The sequence below is a fragment of the Armigeres subalbatus genome, chromosome 3 (genome assembly GCF_024139115.2).
Source record: "Armigeres subalbatus isolate Guangzhou_Male chromosome 3, GZ_Asu_2, whole genome shotgun sequence".
In the NCBI taxonomy this organism is placed as follows: domain Eukaryota; kingdom Metazoa; phylum Arthropoda; class Insecta; order Diptera; family Culicidae; genus Armigeres; species Armigeres subalbatus.
Genome location: NC_085141.1, coordinates 329,312,117 through 329,337,347, shown reverse-complemented (window position 1 = coordinate 329,337,347; position 25,231 = coordinate 329,312,117). Strand labels below are relative to the sequence as shown.

Sequence of the window (25,231 nt, the reverse complement as noted above, 5' to 3'; positions counted from 1 at the left end):
TAGCGACAACGGGAACGGGGAACCGTGAAGGTCGTTTATCATCAACTCTACAACCACACACTACTGTAATAAAGCGAAGGCCTCAGTTTTCTTCGTCGCAAAATGTTACGAGAGTGGAAAAATAGTAATTCCCTAGCCATTAAAATCTGCGTTGCCGTTCGGAGTCAAAACGATGATCCTTTTCAAGACACCAAAAACAGTTTCGCATTTACCCAAAAATCTGTTCTTTCTCCTTATACCGACGAACGACGTAGGCTCCTACACAGTAGCATCACACCGCACGGTCAAAAATAACAATTTTCTCACTTTTTCAATGGTATTTTCCTCCCCCGAAAACGCACTGCGCACTCCTCCACACTTTTCACCGATTTGCTTCACTGACGAGAGCTTTTTTATTTTGCGACTTGACTGATGAATGAACCGAACTGAACTGACTCCGCGAGTCGAAAAACGAGCGAACAGCCCTGGATGAGTTGAAGATGTGCAAAACAGAAAACAAAACAACAATAAACGGCCGTTACTCCGACAGAATCGGAATGAATGTTCATTTCTTGTGCGTAAACATTTGAAAACACCCCAACCTGAAATGACAGCAATGACACTTAATAAATAAATCGAATTAAAGAGGTAGATGCAAGGGTAGATGCACGTAGATTTTCATTAGCATTGTTACAGTGTAATTCGTATATTGGACACTAGTGATACTCATGTTTTACTTTTGAGATCCTTATCTAGAATGCTATCAGAAATCAAGAAGGGGAGTGGTCCTTGATTCCAGTCTTAGACAAAATTGACAAAAGCATGAGGATTACTACTCCTGGTCACGCTCATCTTCACCGTAAATTTGGAGGGGAGGGGAGTGTTGAAGTGGTACTTACTTAACGAAAGGCCACTGACTTAGCGACACCCTCATAAGTACCACGGAGTTGGATAATGAGGAAGGTTTCGTTGGGTCAGGGTTTGCCTGCAGCTGACAATGTAACCGTGGTAGATCTTACCCCGTAACACACCACGTAAAGGTGTCTAACCAGCATTACGGGTAGGACCCTGCATGTAGATTTTCATTTACCCATTAACTTTTATGTGCTATCTCTTTCTCCCTGCAGAAAAAATACCCATTTTTTGAAGTTCGATGGCATAACTCATTAATGACAACATTTTTTTATTTCTGCAGTGGCCTGTGCAGACAATAAAAGTTATCTCCATTCAACTCGGCCTATGGCTGCACGTTTAAAGCCACGCAGCCCTACCTCACCTTCTTGTGCCCGTCGGATCGGTGCCTGCGGCAGAACCTCAGCCTTCCAAACCTTGGTAAGTACCCAAAGCAGAGCTCTAGCCAGTGCCTCACCACCGTGTTTAAACAGCCCTCCTGGTAGTTGTTGTTTTTCAGCCGGTCAATCTCTTCCTGGATTTTCGGGAGATCCGGAGCCGGGAGACGTATGTCCTGCGTACATGCTCCCAGGTTAATTACCATACAGCTACCGTTGAACGGTTCAACCACAGAGAACAGACATGGATGCTCGAACAAAATTTCGGTAAAAACGTGTGTAAAGATTTAAATCGCACCTCAGCGCCGCCAACGCAGGCTGCCCGACATAAAAACTCAATCTCACTAAGTGATGGCGTTGGCATACACTACATAAACAATGTAGTGCTGCCACCTAGGAGCGAGCCTAGGAGTAATTCGGAATGAACACTAGCGCTAAAAAGTAAAACACGGCAAATTTTAACCATATTTATCGGCACACTAGCACCGCGCAACGGGGGCATAACGACATACTTCAAAATGACCAGTACAAACTTTTACACAAGCACGCGAATGAAGATGAACGTCTGTTCTCTGTGGTTCAACTTCACATAGAACTTTCGTGCATTATTAGCACGGTACAGTTGCCCCGTCTCTTCACGGTCTCGATCTTCCTGCAGGCGCCTTTTCTTCTGGAAAATCGAGGTTTTGTCTGTTCCGCGCCCATTTGTGTCGTGCATCGTGCGCTGATGCAGCAATCTCGCCCATGCCGCATTCTTCTCCTCCATTAACTACTCACATTTGCCATCAAATAAGTCGTTTCTTTGATCCGGGGGCACCATGCCAAGTTCAGCGGCTGCGGTGCTACCAATAATGGCGGATCGACTATCTCTCCAGCCATGATCAAGAGAAGCAGTGCCTGTTCCGTTGAGAGTGCGACTTTCAGCTGCTGCGCGTAGTCTTGGGCTAGTCTGACGTCTTGTAACTGCAGAACGTTCAGCCGCGGCATTCGACTGCGTCGCGTGCTGTACACCGCCGAGAGTTTTGAGCGCAGGCATATACTGCAACGAGGTAATGGTCAGATTCAATTTTCGCCCTGCGGTAAGTGCGGACGTTCGTGATGTCAGAGAAGAATTTACCGTCGATTAAATTGTTCGTAATTGTTTGTTTTACATGCGGCTTATTAGGTCTGCGCAAACATCCTGTCTCGTCGAAGGGCAGTCGTGCTCGGTCTGTTTAGTGTCCCATCTAACACCAGGACTTGGGCTTGTGAGATTTGAGCGGAACACGGTCGCTTTGGCGGAGTCTGCTTGCGGATAGATGCAGCTTTTCTAAAAAAGTTCATCAGAGCGCACTGTTGAATCCCACCACATTCTAATCAGGCATCACAACGCTCAGTTGGCCTGCGGTTTTTTGTTCGTGTTGGAACGAATCGATAACAGAGTTCAGTTTGCTGAGTATTGTACGTGGATTTCCCTATTGGACCCGACCGTTCGAAATAGTCGCTCCTTGAACGGTCGTTGAAATCGCCGTTTTCACCTTCACACCCGTCTTCATAGTAAAATCTGTCAAAACTGACAAGTCTGCCACGTGGTTTTTGCTGTTTCCCTCGGACTTCTCTTTCTTTTTCCGATGTTTTGACATCTGTTTTGATAGACAAGGAGCAAAAAACAAGGTAATCTACCAAACATTTATTGAGTTTGGCAAACCTTGCTGGAATAGGGAACGTTTGAAATAGGTAAGTGAACCGACCTTCGAATCCATTGGTCAAGTAAATCCACAATATTGTTGCGACGAACAGTCGAGCTTAGAAACCTCGTCCGGGTCACGACAGGACATAGTCCCTGCTGCTGCCATCAAAAATAGTGCGTATTCCTGGAAGAATAATCAAAGATGTGGAAAATTTTGTACGATTATAGCTATTGGAGAATGCTATCAACCGGTCAGTGCTTGAATGAATGAAGCAATGAAAATGAGGACCGATGCTTCAGCACCAGATATTGTCAGTTTCGCTGGTAACAAAACGTCACTTTTTAAGCACCTTTAAAATCGTCGCCGATATCATTATTTTCAATATGTGGTAGTTCAAAGCCAAATTATGAAAATATGCATGAAAAATAGTACTAAATTTCGGGATATAATGTGATTATTGAAATCAAACAATTTTGTTCACAGTTGATCTGACAGATCTTATGGCGATGATTTGCTTTGCGACGATTTCAAATCGTCGCGGCCGATAAGGTGGGAAATTGATAATATACTCCCGAGGAAATCAGCTTCATGAGATAACAACTTCAAAGTGCTTAGTGAAGAATGCATCCTCGCTCCATATGGCACTGCTGAACGAAACAGTTGGAGAGTAAAATAATGCACCCAATCTTGCCTCACTTAAAGATTGTCGCTTCGGTTTCCTTTGTTCTGCTGTCCGAAACATGTGTGGTACTTGTGTGGTATGAATTAGTCTATACCGTGGATCAGTCTATAGAAAAGCTCTTGCACACTCTGTGCATATAAGGTACAGCCTTTACTGCTGTCAGTCGTCAAGAGGATTCTAAAGTGCAAGGACGTCGAGCTGTGTTGGGTGATTCTCGGTTGCAGTTCAAGCTACATATTTGGCGATCCTGCCAGGAGTTTGTTTCTGTTTACTGTAGCAAAAATGGAGAATCACCCAGCACAGGCTTTCAGTGATGGTGTGAAAGGGGTTTTTCTACTACTCATCCGAGAGTGCTAAGGAGTGTTTTGTTTTGTTTTATGTTTTGCTTTCGTGACAGCGGTGTAAGTAGTGTCGGTAGTGAAAATCCATAACAAATTAAGTATGGTGCAGTATTTTTATGCATAGATAGCGGTAGAGAGAGTAATGCGTTGTAGAGGTGGAATCTAACTTGTTTACTTCAGCCATGAGTGGGGGTAGTTGCATAGCAATTACACGAGCCAACATTGTTGTCATTTTGAAGCAATATTGATATTCATGTACATAGTTGCTGATCGCTGGATTTGACACTGAGACTGATTATCAGGGTGAAGTGGAAGAGCAAAGTTTTGGAGGGGTCGGACTAGTTTGAAAAACTAAAATGCCCGGCCCCATGGATTTATAATTATCGTTGCTTCCGTTAGACCCAACATAGAAATTCACAGAGTGTTGGCGAATAGGTAGCGTTGTAGGTTACTTTGGGAATGGATATTTTAAACAGATATTATCGGTTGTTTATTTCTATTATTGGGATTTCAGGTGGGTTGAGGTGTTGAGTTTGCGACTGGTCCTGCCAGATAGACAAACTGGGCAAAAAAAAATAATTGTGTTTGTTGTTAGGTTTATTTTATTGGAAAAGCACAGTTTAGCTGCTGTATGCTTTTCCTGATTGGGAATGTTAGCGTTGTAAGTGGTTGAAGTTACCGCTTTGTTGATGGGAAAACATCGGAGTGGAGGCTCGGGATCGGGATCGGAATGATTGAGCAATAAAGTGATGGAAGCGGATCGGGATGACCGCGAAATTAATTGAATGAAGGAAGCGGATCGGGATGACCGCGCAATGAAACTTGAGAAGCGGATCGGGATGACCGCGAAATTGAATGAAGGTAGCGGATCGGGATGACCGCGCAATGAAATGTAGGAAGCGGATCGGGATGACCGCGCAATGAAACTTGAGAAGCGGATCGGGATGACCGCGATTGTAATGTAGGAAGCGGATCGGGATGACCGCGCAATGGAATTTAGGGAGCGGATCGGGCTGACCGCGCAATGGAGTGATGGAAGCGGATCGGGATGACCGCGTAATTAAATTTAGAAAGCGGATCGGGATGATCGTGCAATCCCGCATAATCATGAACCATATGTGGATTATTCCTCAAAACGTTCATGCCTATAAATAACTTTACCTCTACTGTTCTGGTTGTTATTCATACTAAAGATACACCAACCTCACCATAAATGATATTCACAGTATGGTATGTTGTTATTGGCAAATCGACCATACGGGTAATGGGCGGTTAAGTATAATTACCGTATAAAAAAGAGCATTTTCCAGTACATTAATTTCATAATACAACATGTGGTATGGTCCCGTTATAATCCGTGTTTGAGGTGAGAACAATATGAAATATAGTATGCAAATAGTAGAATTATATGACAAAAAATCGGCACACCGTATCCCTTACCTTACCTATAGTAAAAGGAAATTAGTTATCATTTTCTCTCACAAAAAATGAATACAAGTGTTTGATACATCTTAGTTATTTATTTGAAAGATTTATATTTTGATCTCCTTGAAAAAAAAAAAATGCGCAATGTAAAGTTGAGCCAGCTTGTCTATGCTTTTTCTTTGAGCATCCGGGAAGCTACATGCAAGAGACTCCGAAATTTACCTACAAAACACGCAGGAGGAAAACCCCTACATTATAAATATGCAGAGTACATATCTTATTAACAAAATACTTACCAATATCACGTTATTTTGGAACTAAGGCAGCTCTTCTTACACACTTTTTCACCACCATAACTGTTGAGAATTGAAGAAAAATTTTGTTGTTTAACACCATTTGAATGGATTACACAAATTTCATTACTTACCAATGATTTTAAGTACAAAAATTAAGTAGGAAGTTCAGAAAAACAACTGAACAAGGAACATTTTGTTTTCACCGAACTAGTTTTTTCCAACGAAATCAACAACAGCTACACGGGAAAATAATTCTGTGGTCTTTTAGGCATCATTGCTTAACTAATATGTTAATCGCATATTTATCATTGGAAGATATAATTCTTAACTGTGATTCAACACCGGAACAAAACTAAACTAGATTTAGAAGATACATAATTATTTCACAGCCATATATCATGTTGTTGATATACCATGTATAAATTATTTACAGTTTATTATTGTTTATTTCGAAAGAACGGAAGATAAGGCATTATAAATAAACAATAAAATATTATATTATTACATATGATACTATCGATGAAACATGCTGTATGGTATTGATTCTATGTCAACATATAGTTACATTGTACATCTATGATTACACACTTTGTTACAGTATTCCTTAATGCGAGTGAATAGTAGCAAGAATACTGTAGATGGTTTTCATTTATGCGGGATGGAATGCGCAGTGAGGTATTAGAGGCGGATCTGGAAGACCGCCAAATAGATGTGTATTGGATGACTTGCGATGTGCAAGTGTTGAGAACAAATAAAAATGATTGCGAAATAAGCTTGATTGGTAATTTTTTACTTTGAACTGTAGGATATAGATTGGATAAGGATTGATTCTTGAATTGGAATTGAATTGGATTCTGTTAAAATTTTAATTCGAATTCTAATTGAATTTGGCTTGCATTCTGATTGAATTTGGATTGGATTTAAAATCGGATTTGGATTGGATTCGGATTAGCTATAGATTGGATTTGGGTTGGATTTGAATTGGATTTGGATAAAATTTGGATTGGATTTTGATTGCATTTGAATATGAATTGGATTTGAATTGAATTTGGATTGAATTAGAATTGGATTTGGATTGAATTTGAAATGAGTTTGAATTTGGATTGGATTCGGATTGGATTTGGATTGAATTTGGATATGGATTTAGTTTAGAATTGGATTGAATTTGGATTGGATTTGGATTTCGATTAGGATTGGATTTTTGTTGGAGTTGGATAAAATTTGGATCGTATTTGTATTGCATTTGAATTGGATGTGGATAGGACTTGGAACGGAGTTGGATAAGATTTGGATTGAATTTTGATTGGATTTGGATTGGATTTGGATTGGATTTGGATTGAAAGGGGATTGGATCTCGATTGGATTTGATTAAATTTGGATTGGATTAGAATTGGATTGGATTTAGATTGAATTTGGATTTGGATTGGATTAGGATTGGATTTGGATTGGATTGGATTGGATTTGGATTGAAATGGGATTGGATTTCGATTGGATTTGATTAAATTTGGATTGGATTAGAATTGAATTGGATTTAGATTGAATTTGGATTTGGATTAGGATTGGTTTTAGATTCAGTTGGATTTGTATTGGATATGAATTGGATTTGAATTAGATTTAGATTGGATATAGAATGGAATTGGATTGGATTCGGAATGCATTTGGATTGAACTAGAATTGAATTTAAATCAGATTTGGATTGAATTTTGATTGAAATTGGATTTAGAATGAATTTATATGAATTCTGTAAACAAAACATATAAAAACTTAGTGGTAAATTGCTGTAGCTTCGAAATAGCGTTTGTTTAGTAATGAAATAACGGCACCTGTGACAGTAGAGATAAAGGATAATGTGGTAGATATTGTTAGCAATGACTTTTAGATAAAAATGTGTTGTTCGATTCCAGTATGAATATTGGATCTATTAGATTGTCGTACTAGTTTTGAACCAATATGATGATGATGATGATGATGCAGAAAAGAAATGAAAAAAAATGAAAGGATGTACGGATGCGAATGTGTGTGTCTGTGTGTTGATTTTCGGATGCAAGCAAAGCGCGGACTACGCATCGAGTGTTGGTTTCTGTTGAACATTTATGAAGTTCGAATTCGACGATTGCAAAAAAAAATCGCACGGAGTTGGCGTTCTCGGTTACGACACTTAGGATGATGTTTTATGTTTTATTTTGAAAACGATTTAAGTACATATTTATATTGATTTAAATTCTGTAGTAAACATGAGTGCAGAGTACTAGTACAGTAACCAACTTGATTTGGACTCCTGCATATTTTGAACCCTCCAAGCGACTTTTTCTTGATTCCTGAACTAAAATCGATGCCGCTGCGAATTCCTCCACTGGCTTCAGGAAGATATTATTGTTCTGCATTTTTTTTTCACTAGTTTCCCGTACGAAAATAACGATATTTAGATGAAATTTCAGTGAAGTCAGTCTGCATAAGAAGGTGAGCGTTACGCTTCAAAGTATACATCACTGAAAATCTCAGAACGCATACAATAAGAGCTGGAGCAATGCAGAGTGTGTGGATAGACGAGGTCTCTAATGCGATGTGCTGCTATGAGAACTAAGCAGTGATCTGGTTTTAGTTTTCGAAATTTGATCAGATGATTCAAATAACATTTTACTCACTAACTTACTTGTGGGTCCTAGTCCTGTGCACCCCGATTGATGCAAATCACCAACGTGAAAGATCTCCATCCTGGACAATGCTCAGCTATCGCCTCAATATTTTGCCAGGTTACATTAAAGTCGACTTCTTTTACTTTTTATGGCGGCTACGCCTCCGTTAACCTCCGGGTCTGCCTCTGCCATGATGTACGACTGGGCTCCCATTTAATGTTTGTTTATAGATTTTGTTTGTGCCTCATTGTAAGGTGTCCTTAGTCCTATAGTCACCCGAATTTCAGTTGCTATTGGCCTCTGGTGACAACGACGATAGAGCTTGATCATATTGTGAGGCCATAAAAACGTTGATGAATACCTACAGCCATTGACCATTCTCCCTTGATGAACATCATCTTTCACTAGCGTATAGTGGCACAGATTTCACACATTTCTTAAACTTACAAAGCAGCCCTAGCCTTCCTCATCTCATTGCTTATGTCCATCTTGGAATCGCCGTCTGTCGCCATTTGACTGCCAAGAAGCTTCCAACCTTTTTCAGGTCGTCGTGTTCACATCCAACGATTTGGTTTTGTTTACGTTGATGACTAAGCCTGCCGACAAGGAATGTACGGCAAGATCGTCGAGCTTACTCTGCATATCATACCGCCGTTGAATTAGGACTGCAAGGTTTTTACCCAATTTGAAGTCGTCTAGCAGCTCGCGGTTTGCCACACTAACTACGACCCGGTTGGCATCGAACAAGTTCCCGTTGTGCATCCCTCTACACTAGAGGGCCTGTTACTTTCCCTCGATTAGGATTCTCGCAATCCATTTTGCGTATCATTGTGATTATTTGGTCGAAAAATTTCTCGTAGTCATTGAAACTAAATAAATATACTCTAGGAATCCGTGCCCGATGCATACACCGGATTATAGGTAGATGGTGGTGGACCAGATGGTGGTGGACCGGCTGGCACTTGGAAAAGTTGTTCGAATAGCTTGAACCACCTTTTCAGCTGGCCAATTGAGTCGATCAATAACTAACCAGTCGCGTCGTTCCCAGTCGTGAGATATCGTAGAGGCGACGAATGTCGCCAGTTGCTGTGGTTTTCTCATCTTCGGCAAGATATTCCGCCCACTCTCGCTTGTCCCATCGACATGAGTGCTTTACTTTATTTTGCAGAGTTGAATGTCGTTGACGGGCTTAGGTTCCCGCTCCTTTGGTTTTTGTTCGCTATCGCGGTTTTGGCTTCTCTTCATTATCCAATCTTCCTTCAGGCCTCATCGGTGATGCATAGTATTCTCTGGGTAATGTGAAAAAGTCTGGTAGCAAGCCTCGGTATAATCTACTGTATTTTCTGCTAAGAGGAATAAGTAAGTGAAGGTTTTCATATTTTTTCCCGAAAAGCATAATAGTTGAATTAAAAAAAAAACATATATCGTAAGTCTCAAGCCAATAAGCACTGATTATGAGAGAAGAGGGAAGATGTGTGGTATGAATTAGTCTATACCGTGGATCAGTCTATAGAAAAGCTCTTGCACACTCTGTGCATATAAGGTACAGCCTTTACTGCTGTCAGTCGTCAAGAGGATTCTAAAGTGCAAGGACGTCGAGCCGTGTTGGGTGATTCTCGGTTGCAGTTCAAGCTACATAGTACTAAACTGTCAAATCGTATGTATTTTTCCTTCATTGACATTTAGATTCCCTAAAAGATATTTTAGTTACTAGATAAAGATTGTCGCTGTCATCGCTGTCCGGAACATCTTTTGCTGGCGAGGATAGGGGAGCTAAATGTCAAAGAAGGAAAATCCATACGATTTGACAGCTTGGTACCCAACATGTTCCGGACAGCAGAACAAAGGGAACCGAAGCGACAATCTTTATCTAGTAACTAAAATATCTTTTGATTCCCTATCCTCACCAGCAAAAGATGTTCTGGACAGCGACGACAGCAACAATCTTTATCTTGTTATTAAAATATCTTTCCGGCAAACGGTATTAAAATTGGATTTATGTACTTTTATTTATAGGCCCTTATCAATTGTTAAGCGAGATGTGTTCATGATGTCTGCCCTGCAGAAAATTTACCTCCGACAAACCAACCACCCGTACTTGTCTACTTTGGGAAAAGAGCGTTCTCGATCTGTCAATCAAACGAAAAAGAAAAGTAAAAAGTGCCTTTCAAAAAGTTTGACCAGACTGAAAAGTTATTTACAATTTTTATTTTGTTCGAATTCCTCAAGTTTTATCATCAATTTTATCTAAAAAGTGCATAAAATGCTTCCGCAAGTGCCACCGTACCAGATTATTGTAAAAAAGTGTCGGAACTAGTGTTTTCCAGTGCGCGAGAAGAGAAAATAATTGCTGCACCCTTTTGGTCGCGATGAAATCCTAGAATTTTTATTTTTCGACTTACCCAATCAGCTCCTCGAAGACGTCGATCGGTGTCGAAGAAGAGAACATCGTCGCCAAGAAGAAAGGGTCCAACCAGCCCACTATGTGGTGAACGATCGCCCCGATCAAGAGTCTTGATGTGATCGTTTTGTGTTGATTTTTGTGTGGTGTTTGTGTTTACGTAAAACGGGTTTCTTGGGGTGAAAATTATTTCAACAAGAAAAGAAGAATACAGTTTCGGAGACCGAATCTAGATTGAACGGTGGACATTGTGGGGGCAGTTTAATTTATTCCGGCTCCTGCGAGGGAGATCCAACTGGACAAAAGTGAGCTAAATTGGATTCCGAAAGCATATTCGGGGCGCCCCCGTCCGGGAGAATGATGGCCCCCTTCCGGCGCAAAAAGTCCAACAAAGAGTTCCCGGTCAAGGTGTGCACCTACGATTCGGAGCTCGAGTTCCATCTGGAGCATCGCGCGACGGGCGGCTTTCTGTTCGATCTGATCTGCCGGACCATTGGGCTGCGGGAGACGTGGTACTTCGGGCTGCGCTATGTCGACAAAAAGGGCAACAAAAGCTGGCTCAAGATGGACAAGAAGGTGCTGGATCAGCATATCAATCTGTCCTCCGAGGGCTGCGTGTTCATGTTTATGGCAAAGTTTTTCCCGGAGAACGTAGCGGAAGAGCTGGTGCAGGAGGTGACGCAGCACATGTTTTTCCTGCAGATCAAGGAGGCGATCCTCTCGATGGAAGTGTACTGCCCTCCGGAGGCGTCGGTTCTGTTAGCCTCCTATGCAGTGCAAGCTAAGGTATGAAAAAGGATAAAGAAGATCCTCTACTACTGAAAAAAATCTGATTTAAATGAACAGAAATGTTTAGGTACAATACGTTTCCGATTTTCTTGGCTTGAAAACATTTTATCCACTATTCACTAGGTACATTTTTTATTTAGCTTCCTATAAGATTTTTATTATTTCACGGGATTCTAAGAAATTATTCGACTTTCTGGCAACTTAAGATATGTTCCTATAAACTTTGTTTATTTTGTTAATTCCAGTATGGCGATTATGACGAAGCTGTCTGCAAGCCAGGCATGTTGATTAGTGAAAATTTGCTCCCTCAGCGAGTGATCGACCAGTATCAGATGACTCCACAGATGTGGGAGGAACGAATTAAGACGTGGTACGCCGATCATCGTGGAATGTCCCGCGACGAGGCCGAAATGGAATATCTTAAAATAGCCCAGGATCTTGATATGTTCGGTGTAAACTATTTCCCAATAACGGTAACTGTTTCAATCGCCTGGTGGTGAAATATTTTGGTTTTTCTCAATATACAATCTTTTTCAGAATAAGAAAAACACAGAAGTATACGTGGGCGTTACGGCGCTCGGTCTAAACATTTACAACAAAGAGAACAAACTGACCCCGATGACGACGTTCCCGTGGAACGAAATCCGGAACATCAGTTTTGACGGAAAGAAGTTCTTTGTCAAAACTAACGAAGAGAAGGGCAACGTGGCCACGACGTTCTACTCGGAGAAGGCCCGTAACAACAAGGAGCTGCTGGATCTGTGCGTCGGCAATCACGAACTGTACATGAAACGGCGCAAACCGGACACGATGGAGATTCAGCAGATGAAGGCACAAGCCAAGGAGGAGAAACATCGGCGGCACATCGAGCGGAACAAGCTGGCGCGGGAGAAACAGCTGCGCGAGGAAGCCGAACAGGAGAGGGCCAACATGGAGAAAAGACTGATGCAGCTGCAGGAGGAGATGGCAGCTGCCAATGAGGCGTTGGTAAGTTTTAGGGCACGGAAGTTTCCGGGAAACCAAAATTAGGAATTCGGTGCATCGGTGAACAGCGTCAGTTTGTGGTTGCGATTGCATCAATTGATGCAGTTAAAATTATTTCAACATTCTTTGAATAGATTTTGAGCTTTTGAATAACTTACGAGCGGTAGAAATTATAAAAGGCTGAATCAATAAAAACCGCTTTCACCACTATTTCCAGCGTCGCAGCGAGGAAGCTGCAGAACTGCTCGCCGAGAAAAACCGATTAGCGGAGGAGGAAGCTTTACTTCTCTCGCACAAAGCACTCGAGGTCGAGCAGGAAATCAGCCGGATGCGGATGACGGCCCGAAAAACCGAGGAGGAAAAAATCTATCTGGAGCGGAAAACTCACGAAGCCGAACTCCTCACCGCCCAGATGATCGAGGAGTCCCGAAAGCGGGTCATGGAGACGGAAAAGCTAAAAAACGAACTCATTCACGCGCGGGTCGCCGAAAAGGAAGCGAAGGAAAAACTTCTGAACTTTCTTAGCCGGACATCGACGGAGTCGATTTTCATAACCCCGTCCTCGTCGCCGGAGACGCCCGCCCTGGAAAGCAACACATACGACCTGCTGGCAGACGGAGACATGGACCAGCTGTCGCTGGAGATCGAGAAGGAAAGGTGAGCCCATTTCTCTTATTCGAGCGTATTTTTGTCGTGACTCATTCAGCCGTATTCGAACCTTTTGCTTCAGGGTGGAGTACCTGACCAAGTCGAAACAGGTGCAGAATCAGCTGAAAGAGCTCCGTTCGGAGATCGAACAGCTCAAGATCGGCGAGAAGCAGTCGCCGCTGGACAAAATCAGTGCCCAGCAGACACGCCTAGGTGAGAACAAGTATTCCACCCTGAAGAAGCTCAAATCGGGCTCGACGAAAGCACGAGTAGCATTTTTTGAGGAATTGTAAGTGACTAGTGAAAGGGGTACACACTTCTGTGTTGTTGTACATCTGTATTTTACTTTCTTTACTATTTTGTAACGAATCGTATACGCCTGGCTGCCTTACAGTGTTTAGAGAGAGAGAGAGAAGGATAGTTTGACATCGCGGTAGATGCATTACGTGCCGTGCATTGTGGCTGTTGTAGAAACATGTGTTTTGTTTTGGCTGTATCGAGTTCAGTTGTGTTTGGATTGTTGAGTTCTTGTTTCTTGTACATTTGTGTTGGAATTTTCGTTTCTAGGGATAAAATCTCGTCGCAAAAATAATCCTTTTTGGGATGTGGCTCAATTGACATGACCTTTCCCGTCAAAAAATTGTTTTTCGCATTTTACTGTCTTAGTCAATTCTTCGGCAACCCAAAGAACCCACGTTTTTGAAGCCTCTAACTTCAGCAACAGTTCGCTAACTGGTTTATTCTCGTTCCATGTAAAACACCGATCATATTTAACAATGCATCATAAATCCCCTAGGCCCCAGTTAAAAAGCGGCGCTCGTTAACTGTCCAGTTAGCGAATGGTTGCTGTATTTGAAAAATTGAAAACAAAAAAAAGGAAAAGTGATGAACATGCGAAGGAATGGTCAAGATTTTGGTCCAAAATCTGGCGAATGTTAGGCCAAAATGAAAAACAAAACTTTTTAAATTTTTTATTTTAAATTTCAAAAATAGTAAGAGGCGTAGAAAAAAAAGGATCTTTGGGAAAGTTGATCCTTATGAAATAAAGGATGAATTGGACGAATAAAAAATGTTGACGGAAAAGATCAATTGGTGTGCATTGGAAAATTTTAAATAAAATAACTTCGTTTCAAAAATTATTACACATACCGTCATCGGTGGTGGCAATGGGTCACTGTTTTAGTCCTAACGGATTCTGACGGACTCCTGGAAGAACTCTGACCTAATTCTGACTGATTGTGGCCGAATTTCAAACGGAATCCTGAACGCAAATCCTGACCAAATTGTGGACATATTCAGATTCCGAGTCCTGCACGGATTGTGACCGAATCATGGATGCATTCTGGAGAAAGCTTAGATAGATTCTGATCGAATCCCATCAGGAAGGATTCCTTTTGAGTTCGGGAAGGTTTCTGAATGAATTTGTAAAGGATTGTAATCGAATCCGGTGAGGATTCAGATCAAATCGTGGAAGGTTTCGGATCGAATCCGGGAATGATTTTGACCGAATTTTGGAAAGATTGTGACCGAATCCGGGAAGGTTTCTGATCGAATCCGGGAAGGACTTTGATCGAATCAGGGCAAGATTTTGATCGACTGAATCCGGGAAGGATTTTGATCAAACTCGGGAGGATTTTGACAGAATCCAGGAAGGATTTGGATTGAATCCGGGAAAGATTTCGATCGAATTCGGGAAGGATTCTGATCCAATAAGGGAAAGATTTTGATCGAATCCGAGATAGGTTCAGAGCAAATTGGGGAAGATTTCGGATCGAATCCGGGAAGGATTTTGACCGAATTTGGGAAGAATTTTGATTGAATCTTAAAATAATTTTGAACGAATCCGGGAAGGATTTTGACCGTATCCGAGAATGATTTTAACCGAATCCGGCAATGATTTTCACCGATTCAGGGAAAGATTTTGATCGAATTTGGGAAGGGTTTTGACCAAAACTGGGAAGGATTTTGATCGCATTCGGGGAGGACTGTGACCGAATCCGGAAAGGATTAAGATCAAATCGGGTAAGGTTTTGGATCTAATCCGGGAAGGACTTTGTTCGAATTCGGGAAGTATTGTAACCGAATCTGAGAATGATTTTGACCGAATTGGGAAGGATTTTGATCGAATCCGGGAAGGATTCGAATCAGGGAAGGTTCCAGATCGAATCCGGGAAGGATTTTGGTCTAATTCGGGAAGGATTTTGACTGAATTCGGGAAGGATTTTGATCGAATCCGATTCGATTTTGACCGAATCAGGGAAAGATTTTGATCGAATCCGGGAAGGATTTTGTCCGAATCCGGGAATGATTTTGATCGAATCCGGGAAAGATTTTGATCGAATCCAAGAAAGATTTTGACCGAATCAGGGAAATATTTTGATCGAATCCGGGAAGGATTTTGATCGAATTCGGGAAGGATTTTGATCGAATTCGGAAAGGATTTTAGCGAATCGGGGAATGATTTTGACCGAATCAGGGAAATATTTTGATTGAATTCGGAAAGGATTTTGATCGAATTCGGGAAGAATTTTGATCGAATTCGGGAAGGATTTTAGCGAATCGGGGAAAGATTTTGACCGAATCAGGGAAAGATTTTGATCGAATCCAAGAAAGATTTTGAGCGAATCCGAGAATGATTTTGATTGAATTCGGAAAGGATTTTAATCGAATCCGGGAAGGATTTTGACCGATTCTGGGAAAGATTTTGACCGAATCAGGGAAAGATTTTGATCGAATCCAAGAAAGATTTTGAGCGAATCCGGGAATGATTTTGACCGAATCAGGGAAATATTTTGATCGAATTCAGAAAGGATTTTGATCGAATTCGGGAAGGATTTTGATCGAATCCGGGAAAGATTTTGACCGAATCGGGAAAAGATTTTGACCGAATCCGGGAATGATTTTGATCGAATTCGGAAAGGATTCTGATCGAATCCGGAAAGGATTTTGATCGAATTCGGGAAGGATTTTGACCGAATCAGGGAAAGATTTTGATCGAATCCGGGAAAGATTTTTAGCGAATCGGGGAATGATTTTGACCGAATCAGGGAAATATTTTGATTGAATTCGGAAAGGATTTTGATCGAATTCGGGAAGGATTTTGATCGAATTCGGAAAGGATTTTGATCGAATCAGGGAAAGATTTTGACCGAATCCGAGAATGATTTTGATCGAATTCGGAAAGGATTTTAATCGAATTCGGGAAGGATTTTGACCGAATCTGAGAAAGATTTTGACCGAATCAGGGAAAAATTTTGATCGAATCAAGGAAAGATTTTGATCGAATCCAAGAAAGATTTTGAGCGAATCCGGGAATGATTTTGACCGAATCAGGGAAATATTTTGATCGAATTCGGAAAGGATTCTGATCGAACCCGGAAAGGATTTTGATCGAATTCGGGAAGGATTTTGATAGAATCCGGGAAAGATTTTGACCGAATCAGAGAATGATTTTGATCGAATCCGGGAAAGATTTTGACCGAATCAGGGAAAGATTTTGACCGAATCCGAGAATGATTTTGATCGAATTCGGAAAGGATTTTGACCGATTCTGGGAACGATTTTGATCGAATCAAGGAAAGATTTTGATCGAATCCAAGAAAGATTTTGATCGAATCCGGGAATGATTTTGACCGAATCCGGGAAAGATTTTGATCGAATTCGGGAAGGATTGTGATCGAATCCGGGAAAGATTTTGATCGAATTCGGGAAAGATTTTAACCGAATCCGGGAAAGATTTTGACCGAATCCGAGATTGATTTTGATCGAATCCGGAAAGGATTTTAATCGAATTCGGGAAGGATTTTGTCCGAATCCGGGGATGGTTTTGACCAAATCAGGGAAAGATTTTGATCGAGTTCGGAAAGGATTTTAATCGAATTAGGGAAGGATTTTGACCGAATCTGGGAATGATTTTGACCGAATCAGGGAAATATTTTGATCAAATTCGGAAAGGATTTTGATCGAACCCGGAAAGGATTTTGATCGAATTCGGGAAAGATTTTGATCGAATCCGGGAAAGATTTTGACCAAATCCGGGAAAGATTTCGACCGAATCAGAATGATTTTGATCGAATTCGGGAAGGATTTTAATTGAATCCGGGAATGATTTTGACCGAATCCGGGAAAGATTTTGACCGAATCCGAGAATGATTTTGACCGAATCCGGGAAGGATTTTGATCGAATCCGGGAAAGATTTAGATCAAATCTGGAAAGGATTCTGATCGAGTTCGGGAAAGATTTTGACCGAATCCGAGAATGATTTTGACCGAATCCGGGAAGGATTTTGATCGAATCCGGGAAAGATTCAAAACAAATCGGGAAAGGTTTCGGATCGAATCCGGGAAGGATTTTGATCTAATCCGGGGAGGATTTTGATCGAATCCGGGAAGGATTTGAATCGAATTCGGGAAGATTTTTGAGCAAATCAGGGAAAAAATTTGATTGAATTTGGGAATGATTTTGATCGGATTCGGGAAGAATTGTCGAATCCGGGAATTATTTTGACCGAATCAGAGAAAGATTTTGATCGAATTCGGGATGGATTGTGACCGAATCCGGGAAGGATTTTAATCGAATCCGGTAAGGACTTTCATCGATTTCGGGAAGGATTTTAATCGAATTCGGGAAGGATTTTGACCGAATCTGGGAAAGATTTTGATCGAATTCGGAAAGGATTTTAATCGAATTCGGGAAGGATTTTGACCGAATCTGGGAAAGATTTTGACCGAATCAGGGAAAGATTTTGACCGAATCAGGGAAAGATTTTGATCGAATCCGGGAAGGATTTTGATCGAATCCGGGAATGATTTTGACCGAATCAGGGAAAGATTTTGATCGAATTCGGAAAGGATTTTGATCGAACCCGGAAAGGATTTTGATCGAATTCGGGAAGGATTTTGATCGAATCCGGGAATGATTTTGACCGAATCAGGGAAAGATTTTGATCGAATTCGGAAAGGATTTTGAACGAATGCGGGAATGATTTTGATCGAATTCGGAAAGGATTTTGATCGAATTCGGAAAGGATTTTGATCGAAACTGGGAATGATTTCGACCGAATCAAGAAAAGATTTTGATCGAATCCGGGAAGGATTTTGACCGAATCAGGGAAAGATTTTGATCGAATTCGGAAAGGATTTTGATCGAACCCGGAAAGGATTTTGATCGAATCCAGGAAAGGAAAGATTTTGATCGAATCCAGGAAGGATTTTGTCCGAATCCGGGAATGATTTTGACCGAATCAGGGAAAGATTTTGATCGAATTCGGGAAAGATTTTGACCGAATCCTGGAAATATTTTGATCGAATTCGGAAAGCATTCTGATTGAATCCGGAAAGGAATTTGATCGAATTCGGGAAGGATTTTGACCGAAACTGGGAATGATTTTGACCGAATCAAGAAAAGATTTTGATCGAATCCGGGAAGGATTTTGATCGAAACCGGAAAGGATTTTGATCGAATCTAAGAAAGGAAAGATTTTGATCGAATCCAGGAAGGATTTTGTCCGAATCCGGGAATGATTTTGACCGATTCAGGGATTTTGATCGAATCCGGGAATGATTTTGAGCGAATTGGGAAAATATTTTGATCGAATTCGGAAAGGATTCTGATCGAATCCGGAAAAAATTTGATCGAATTCGGGAAGGATTTTGACCGAAACTGGGAATGATTTTGACCGAATCAAGACAAGATTTTGATCGAATCCGGGAAGGATTTTGTCCGAATCCGGGAATGATTTTGACCGAATTCGGAAAGGATTTTGATCGAATTTGGGAAGGATTTTGATCGAATTCGGGAAGGATTTTGATCGAATTCGGAAAGGATTCTGATCAAATCCGGAAAGGATTTTGATCGAATTCGGGAAGGATTCGGTTCGAATCCGGGAAGGATTTTATCGAATTCAGGAAGGCTTTGACTCAATCCGAGAATGATTTTGACCGAATTAGAGAAAAATCGAATCCGGAAATGATTTTGATCGAATCCGTGAAAATTCGGGAAAAATTTTGTCCGAATCCGGGAATGATTTTGACCGAATTCTGGAATGGTTTTGACCGAATCAGGGAAAGATTCTGATCGAATTCTGAAAGGATTCTGATCGAATCCGCAAAAGATTTGCATCGAATTCGGGAAGGATTTTGTGCGAATCCGGGAATGGTTTTGATCGAATCAAGGAAAAAATTTGAACGAATCCGAGAAAGATTTTGACCGAATCCGGGAAAGATTTTGACCGAATCCGGGAATGATTTTGACCGAATCAGGGAAAGATTTTTATCAAATTGGGAAAGGATTCTGATCGAATCCGGGAAGGATTTTGATCGAATTCGGGAAGGATTTTGACGGAATCTGGGAAAGATTTTGATCGAATCCGGGAATGATTTTGACCGAATTAGGGAAATATTTTGATCGAAACCGAAAAGGATTCGGATCAAATCGGGGAAGGATTGTGACCGAACCCGGAAAGGACTTTGATCGAATTCGGGAAGGATTGTAACCGAATCCGAGAATAATTTTGACGGAATCAGGGAAAGATTTTGATCGTATTCGAGGAAGGTTTCGGATCGAATTCGAGAAGGATTGTGACCGAATCCGATAATGATTTTGACCGAATCTGGGAAAGATTTTGATCGAATCTGGGAATGATTTTGATTGAATTCGGGAAAGATTGTCGAATCCGAGAATTATTTTGACCGAATCAGGGAAAGATTTTGATAGAATCCGGGAAGGATTCAGATCAAATCGGGGAAGGATTCTGATCGAATTGGGGAAGGATTGTGACCGAATCCGGAAATGTTTTTGATCGAATCCGGGAAGGATTCCGATCGAATCTGAGAAGGACTTTGATCGAATTCGGGAATGATTTTGGGAATTGTGAACAACAACCATCTTTTATGGAACGATACATCTTTTCAAGTTTTCTCATCAGCTAACAGTTCTCCTAGTTGCCAAAACATTTATTCTACGCTTCAATCGAAACCAGCTGAACAGGTAAAAATAATTCAGCTGAATGTCCTGTTAATCGTTCATAGTAGATAGTAAAAGTAGTCGTAGTAATAATAGCAATAACTGAATGCCAGACAGTCCATTCTATTTTCGAGGCGCTAGATCGTGTAACTTTTATTTATGCTCTGTATGACGATACTATCCGGTAGCAACAATTAGATGTATTTTATTTTGTTTCCTCAAAATGCATCCCAGTCACTGTTGTGATTCAAGCATCAGTTTCATCGCAGTACAGCTACATTCATTAGAAATCTAATTTAGAGAATCCTATGCAAACAGAATCAGACAACTATTTCCTTTATCTTCAATAGAAGTCCATCCATTGTAATGATAATCAATTCTAAATACATACACACTATATTGTCATATTTTTAACAGTAAACTATACAATAAATCAGATGCTTATTTCTTATACACAAGATAGCTACAGTTTTAAGTCAAGCAACGGAATAAAAACAATGAAACAAAACATAATTGCTTCTGAGTCAGAACATATCGGCTTCAACTTCCTTCTTTCTATTGTTTCTGCCACCATCTCATCATCCTGTCATCATCAATCATAGCGGTCCAAGGTAAATGGTTCTGTTTGTATTTCGTTTGTTTTAGTTCGTGTTCTTCTATGTGCGTGTGCATTCTATTGTTCTCAACTCATTATTATTCTTTATGTTTAATGTTTATGCGTGTGCTCTATTGTTTGATTAAGTTTCTGTTATCATTTCGGTTTAGTTACTTCCGCCTTCTATGCACATCACCCACCTAAGTAGCTGCTGCCATCTGTCGAGCTTTGCCCTCTTCGCTTCTCTAGCCTTCGCCTTTCCTGCATGCCTCGAGATATCTAACTGTGTTTCCCGTATTTCACATCCGGACAAATTTTTACCCCACAGAGAACCGGAAGAATCGATAGCATAACGCACTTCCCGGAGTCATCGTCGTATAAGCACAATCGAATTGGGGATGATTCCCAAGGAAGTTCAATCTCTCGCACACTCTCACAAATGCCAACGGCAATCCAGATTGGATTGACAAGATATAAAGAAGTGCCTCCTACAGACACAAACAAACTCTTCCGGGAGCTCCCGACTGGGGAGCTGACCGATTTGTATTCGATTTCACTATGACATTACGAGAACGAACAGTTTCCTGATACGCTTCCGGAGGAACGGATTTTGATTTTAGCTGTGAATAAACCACTTTTATTTTTACATCCATGTCTAGTGCTGCAAGTCGGTTTGCATTGGAAATAGGTGGCAAAGAAAGCATTTCGGTGGCAATTAAAGCTATGTGCTCAATAGAGTCTATTTTATTAATAATAATGATCTTAGCTAGCAAGAATAATCTAAGCTGTACATACGAAGAACTGTCGCCTTCCTAATACTGGAAACTGAACAATTCGGAAATGATTATGACACAGATACCGAAATCACGATTCGTGCTATTCAGGAAACGACGGAAGTAATGGTAGCGACGAATAATGATACAGTAATGTAAGCTGTATCGTCCTCCATCATGGAAGAAGATTGGACATCAAGTATGGTTAAACAATATTCCCCGTTCCGCAGTGAACTTTCATTCGCTAATGGCTTGGTTATGCGCGGATCAGAACTTAGTCTTAGAGAAAGAATGCTAATGTTTGCCCATAAAGGTCATCCGGACCAAACGTGTATGAAGTGACGATTGCGAGATCGCTGTTGGTGGCCAAATATGGATCAAGAAGCAGTCAAAGTTTGCGAAGAATGTCGTCTTGTACAAATGCCGAACTCACCGGAGCCAATGGCGCGTAGAACCCTTCCGGAAAAACCGTGGTTGATATCGTGATCGATTTTCTTGGTCCCTTGACAACAGAACAACGAAAAATTTGTGGTGGTTGGTTACTTTAGCAGACATGTTGACTTGGAAATAATGATGTCAATAACCGCCAAGGTAACTATCAAGCGTTTGTCAAGGATATTTGGATTGTGGGGAGTGCCTCGCACAATCACGCTGGATAACGGAAGACAGTTTGTTGCTACATAATTTGAGGATTTGGTTTTTGATTGTAGATCGAAATGGAACAAACGTGCGTGTTCGATCAAAGAATACAGGTAAATTAATTAAATAACTTTCGATTATTCCAGAAAGCATAATAATTCTTTTATTAATCACTTTTATTAATTACTCCCCTATAGGCAAAGAATATGACAGGAATATTTCTCATTTGAAAAAGATTCCAGGTACAACAACTGACCCATGTAACAGCAACTTATCAAATGATAAAAACGAATCAGTAATACTTTGTCGTTCTGAGCGTATCCGTAAACTTGCTGATCCAAGTGTTCTGTTCTGTGTCGCAAAGATATCAACTAACTCATTCCAGTAGGTATTAGCAAAAGGTGTGTCTCATAAGAAAAATGTGAACAAACCGTATTATTAATCATTCATTTTATTTATAGAAAAGGGGATGTGGTACCTGTCGCACTACGTAAGTATGGCAATTTAGATATTCGTATTAGTATTAGTAAAAGTTTTGTCAATTGCGGTTTGGCGATACCGTGAATGAATGGTCACTCTCATTCTATATGATACACCTTTTTTACCATTTGGCTCAATTGTTTATTAAAAAACTCTACGGAGCCGAAAACATTTAAAATAACAAATTATTCCGAAGAAGTTTCAGATGTATTTCTGCGTGATGTCTTCTTTGGTGGGGATCGGTCCATCGACCCTTCCGTAATTAAATGGTCCCGTCGCTGACTCGTCGACTGCGCTTGTTGCTTTCTTTCCTCTTCCTCTTTCAGTTTTCGATAGTAATCGGTATAGCCCATTACTCCTTTCTTAACAAACCAAATCCTTTCTACCATCGAGTTCGGGATTTCGAATACTTCCGCTCTTTCTGTTGGATCAATATCCAACTCGATTACATTTTCCTCGGGCACTTCACTTACGTTCTCCGTTGCTTCTGCTGATGATTGACCGGGAGTACCTTCAAATCCGACAACGACACTGGAGTACGATTTCCGTTGTTTGTCTTCCATTATCACTTCTTTTCCGCCTGTTTGCTCCTTTTTCGGATTTACTATTTTGCCTTGTGGGCACGCGTCCTTTCCTTCCGATGCCCTTCCGCTCGAGATAAAAAGCATTTATTCCGCAAACTTTGGTAGAACACGTTCCCTTTCCAGTTCGAAACTTCCAGCGATGATAGGATTTCCTTTTTGACATCAATATAAACACCTCGCAACCCGGTGTACAAATGATCCAGACCTAAATTAGGCGGGAATTTTTCCCGCACCACACGATCCACTTTCCCGTACGGCGAAAGACGCTGTTTAAGCTCATCATCTGGCAATTCTGGAGACAAGTCAAACACTCGAATGTATTGAACATTGCTACCGGCAATCGTCATGTGCACTTCCACTGAATTCCAATTGGTATAGAGCAGGGGTTCTCAACCTTTTTCTTGACAGGTACCACTTCGAGCTTTAACATTAATTGAGGTACCCCTATTTGTTGCTGTAAATGAAAACAAGCGTAGATAAAAGAGAAGGCTCTCCATGAGATTGGCTAAAATTTTCATTATTTCGTGAAAATTACAATTCAAACAAACAAACTAAATTGAGCGTCAAGCTTCCCACAAGATTTTTTTGGCAGTTTGAGTCTTTTGAAGGGAGGCTTCAGAGCCTCTTGAAAGGCAACTTCCGAGCCACTTGAAAGGAGGCTCCTAAGCCTCTTGAAAGTACGCTTCCATGTTTCTTGAAAAAAGAATTCCGAGCCTTTTGATGGGAAGCTTCTGAGCCTTTTTAAAAACAGGCTTCCGCGCCTCTTGGAAAGAGGCTTTCGAGACGGATTTCGAGCTACTGGAAAGGACGCCTGTGAGCCTCTTGAAAGTAGGCTTCCAACCCCTTGATAGGAGGCTGCCGAGCCCATTGATAAGAAGCTTCCGAGCCTCTTGCAATTAGGGTTTTGCGCCTCTCGAAAAGAGGCTTTCGAGCCTTTCGGAACGGCTTTGGAGCCACTCCTGATCCTCTGGAAAGTAGTCTTACGAGCCTCTTGGAAGGAGGCTTACGAGCCTTTTGAAAGGAAGCTTCCGAACCTCTTAAATGAGAATTCCGAGCTGCTTGGAAGGAGGCTTCCGAGAAGCGTAGAAGATGCTTCCAATTCTCTTGCAACGAAGCAACTAAGCTTTTCGAAAAAAAAAGGCTTCTTGCCTCTCAGATGGAGGCTTTCGTACCTCCAGACTCTAGATTTTAGTTCAGAAGCATGTTGTTTACATATTATTCAATATTTTGTTTCGATAGCATTGAAGATTTTTGATGTCTTTATTCGGCGTTTTGTCCTTTTCATTTTGTATCACATAGCACTTCGTACATTGTGCTGGTTTTGAAGGGAAGGATTCAATCAGTTTGTGCTTATCTTCCGAGCTGAGTAGACGTAATATTTTGTCTCTAGTGTCGGAAGTCACGCGCTTTTAGAAAGTTTCCTCGCGAACATTCCCCGTGAATATATCGTTCAGCAAGCGCTGCTGTGAAGTGCTATTCTTCGCGTACATCAAAATGGTGCGTCGCGAAAATACTTTTCGCATCGATTTTGCAAACATACCAAAAAAACAAGCTACGAGGAGGTGCATGACTTTGTTAAGCTTCCGAGCCACTCCGGCGCGATCAAGTTCAGCGTATACAGTGTAGTAGAAGTGCCAACTGTGTGTTTGTAAAGGTTACCGACCTCGAATTGGCACAGAAGATTTGCGAAGAACATGACGAGAAACACGAAGTGGAAGTCGAAGGCAAGCGATACGTGCTGAAAATCCGGATGGAAGACGGAACAGTGGAAGTAAAACTCTTCGACCTACCCGATGATATCTCCGAACAGTCCATCGTCGAGTTTCTGAATGGCTTCGGAGATGTTCTATCTGTACGAGAGCAAATGTGGAGCGACCAATACACTTTCAAAGGTGTTTCGACAGGAGTATGGGTTGCTCGAATGCTGGTGAAACGAAACATCCCCTCCTACGTCGTCATCGACGGAGAAACCACATATCTGGCATATTTTGGCCAGCACCAAACATGTAAACACTGCGGTGATTATGTGCACAATGGAGCCTCTTGTATCCAAAAC

At 41.2% G+C, this 25,231-nt stretch overlaps 2 protein-coding genes and 1 long non-coding RNA gene across 10 annotated transcripts in view; 1 reads left to right on the top strand and 2 right to left on the bottom strand.

Annotated features, from left to right (window-relative positions):
- The window catches only part of LOC134225631 (OTU domain-containing protein 7B-like), a 140,815-nt gene extending 140,356 nt beyond the window's left edge, over positions 1 to 459 (bottom strand). For 3 of the 5 annotated variants that reach the window (XM_062705856.1, XM_062705857.1, XM_062705861.1), the window contains exon 1: positions 307 to 459. The gene's annotated coding sequence lies outside the window, so the exon portion shown is untranslated. Of the gene's footprint in view, positions 1 to 212 lie in introns of all 5 variants that reach the window. The other 2 variants (XM_062705858.1, XM_062705863.1) reach the window with 2 other exon arrangements.
- Positions 460 to 5,505: 5,046 nt separating this feature from the next.
- LOC134221204 (uncharacterized) lies at positions 5,506 to 5,925 on the bottom strand. The gene is made up of 3 exons (XR_009982259.1): positions 5,814 to 5,925; positions 5,683 to 5,742; positions 5,506 to 5,608 (listed from the first exon to the last, which is right to left on the bottom strand). It is a non-coding gene; the product is annotated as an uncharacterized LOC134221204 (long non-coding RNA).
- Positions 5,926 to 10,455: 4,530 nt separating this feature from the next.
- LOC134225621 (moesin/ezrin/radixin homolog 2) lies at positions 10,456 to 21,345 on the top strand. Of its 4 annotated transcripts, none has more exons than XM_062705832.1 (6): positions 10,457 to 11,505; positions 11,754 to 11,981; positions 12,046 to 12,495; positions 12,710 to 13,149; positions 13,223 to 13,353; positions 21,028 to 21,345. In XM_062705832.1, the coding sequence occupies exons 1-6, from the start codon at positions 11,077 to 11,079 to the stop codon at positions 21,045 to 21,047; spliced, it is 1,698 nt and encodes a 565-aa protein (XP_062561816.1). In that variant the 5' UTR covers positions 10,457 to 11,076; the 3' UTR covers positions 21,048 to 21,345. The 4 variants fall into 4 exon arrangements, with proteins under 4 accessions (XP_062561817.1, XP_062561816.1, XP_062561814.1 ...); XM_062705830.1 differs by having other exon boundaries at positions 13,223 to 13,429; XM_062705833.1 differs by lacking the exon at positions 13,223 to 13,353 and having other exon boundaries at positions 10,456 to 11,505.
- Positions 21,346 to 25,231: the final 3,886 nt, after the last annotated feature.

What these genes read in the sequence shown, in the direction of transcription:
- LOC134225621 (XM_062705830.1), top strand. Translation starts at nt 11,077, where the DNA reads ATGATGGCCCCCTTCCGGCGCAAAAAGTCCAACAAAGAGTTCCCGGTC. An exon ending in TAAACTATTTCCCAATAACG is followed by an intron (nt 11,982 to 12,045) that starts GTAACTGTTTCA and finishes AATCTTTTTCAG; the next exon opens with AATAAGAAAAACACAGAAGT. An exon ending in GTAGCATTTTTTGAGGAATT is followed by an intron (nt 13,430 to 21,027) that starts GTAAGTGACTAG and finishes TTTACCCCACAG; the next exon opens with AGAACCGGAAGAATCGATAG.